The following is a 2,112-nucleotide window of genomic DNA, read 5'->3' on the forward strand; positions in this document are numbered from 1 at the left end:
ATTTCCTTCCTTGCTGTAAAGAAATACAGCGTCTCAATGTGTATTTGCACTGTAACTGTTCATCTCGTAGACTTATGTGAAAATGCTCGAATTTATTTCACACTATGGTGCGTTTTTTTTTCCACAAGGTATTCACAAAGTAATATAAACACTTGATTTTAACAGTGTGAAGAGATTTCCCAATGTGTGCACAATGTGTTTCACATTGCATTTCACATTGTGGGACACTGTGTTCTTTCCAGCATGGTTAAATCTCGTGGGTTCTCGTCGCTCTTCCGGGCACATGACACACATGATTTGATTTGATTTGATTTGACTTGATCTGTCCAAAATATGCATACATTATACACTACATATACCTGGTGTATACATACTCCACCTCAGAGACTAAAGACCAGTTCTATGAAGAATTGGATGAGATGATATCCAGGATCCCCAGCACTGAAGGACTTTATCTTCTAGGAGATTTTAATGCTAGAGTGGGAGCTGACTACAACACCTGGTCTTCCTGCCTCGGCCACCAAGGCACGGGAAAGATGAATGATAATGGACAGCGGCTGCTGGAGCTGTGCTGCCATCGTGGTCTGTGTGTGACAAACACCTATTTCAAAGGTAAAGAACGCCACAAAGTCTCCTGGAGACATCCTCGGTCTCAACACTGGCACCAACTTGATCTTGTCATCACCAAGCGTACAGACCTTAGCAGTGTTCTCCACACACGGAGCTATCACAGCGCAGACTGCGACTCAGATCACTCCCTCGTCAGTAGCAAAGTGAGATTGATGACAAAGAAAATACATCGAACCAAAACCAAAGGTCTCCAACGCATCAACACCTGCTGTATCAACGACCTCGAGAGATGTCGACGATTTCATGACACGTTCAGTGAGAAAATGATCACTTCAATTCCAAATGACAATGACATTGATAGTAAATGGTGCCACCTTAGGGATACCATCTACTCCTCAGCGTTCTCTGTGTTCGGGAAGAAGGAACGTCGGAGCGAAGACTGGTACGAAACTCACTGGGATGTGATGCAATCAGATGTTGAAGCCAAGAGGAAAGCCCTGCTGGCCTACAAGCAGAACCCCATCTCTAGCACACATGATGTCCTAAGAACTGCTCGCAACAAGGTTCAACAGACTGCGCGCCGTTGTGCTAATGACTACTGGTTGAACCTGTGCCGCAGGATTCAGACAGCTGCAGTCAGCGGAAATACCAGGGACATGTACGACAGCATTAAAGCTGCAATCGGTCCCACCGCCATCAAGACTGCACCGTTGAAGACAAAGACTGGAAGCAGCTTGAACGCTGGGTAGAACATTACCTGGAACTTGATGCAGCCCAAAATAAGGTAACAGATGCTGCCTTGGACACCTTACCTAGCCTTTCAATCATGGAGGAGCTGGATGCCCTGCCTACAAAAGAAGAACTCAGCAAAGCCATTGACCGTCTATCCTGCGGGAAGGCTCCTGGAAATGATGGTATCCCACCAGAAGTTCTAAAGAGCGGCAAGCCAGTACTACCGCAACACCTCCATGAGCTCTTGTGTCTTTGCTGGGAAAAAGGCCACGTACCCCAAGATATGCGTGATGCCAGTATCGTCACTGTCTACAAGAACAGGGGAGACCGCAGCGACTGCAACAACTATAGAGGCATCTCTCTCCTAAGTGTTGTGGGAAAAGTCTTCGCACGTGTAGTTCTGGCGCGCCTGCAGAGTCTTGCCTCCCGGGTGTATCCAGAGTCACAGTGCGGCTTCAGGGCAGGCCGATCTACAGTAGACATGATCTTCTCACTACGCCAGCTGCAGGAGAAGTGCCGTGAGCAGCAAAAGCCGCTGTACATTGCCTTCATAGACCTGACGAAAGCCTTTGACCTGGTCAGCCGAAGTGGACTCTTTAGTCTCCTGCAGAAGATTGGATGCCCCCCGAGACTGCTCCAAATGATCATTTCCTTTCACGAGAACATGCAAAGTAGAGTCTGCTACAACGGGAGAACATCTGATGCCTTCCCTGTGAACAGCGGTGTGAAGCAAGGCTGTGTCCTCGCACCGACACTTTTCGGAATCTTCTTCTCCATGCTCCTTCAGTACGCCTTTGTTGACTGCACAGA

General features: G+C 47.8%; 1 protein-coding gene across 1 annotated transcript; it reads left to right on the forward strand.

The window, feature by feature from the left end:
* Nucleotides 1-419: 419 nt before the first annotated feature.
* Nucleotides 420-1,319, forward strand: LOC139716004 (uncharacterized). Its single transcript, XM_071627562.1, has one exon. It carries the CDS (start codon nt 420-422, stop codon nt 1,317-1,319), a length of 900 nt encoding a protein of 299 aa, XP_071483663.1.
* The last annotated feature ends 793 nt before the right edge of the window (nt 1,320-2,112 follow it).

This window comes from Diadema antillarum, unplaced genomic scaffold (genome assembly GCF_040938485.1).
Source record: "Diadema antillarum isolate AM-2024a unplaced genomic scaffold, OU_Dant_1.0 scf00000060, whole genome shotgun sequence".
Taxonomy (NCBI): Eukaryota; Metazoa; Echinodermata; class Echinoidea; order Diadematoida; family Diadematidae; genus Diadema; species Diadema antillarum.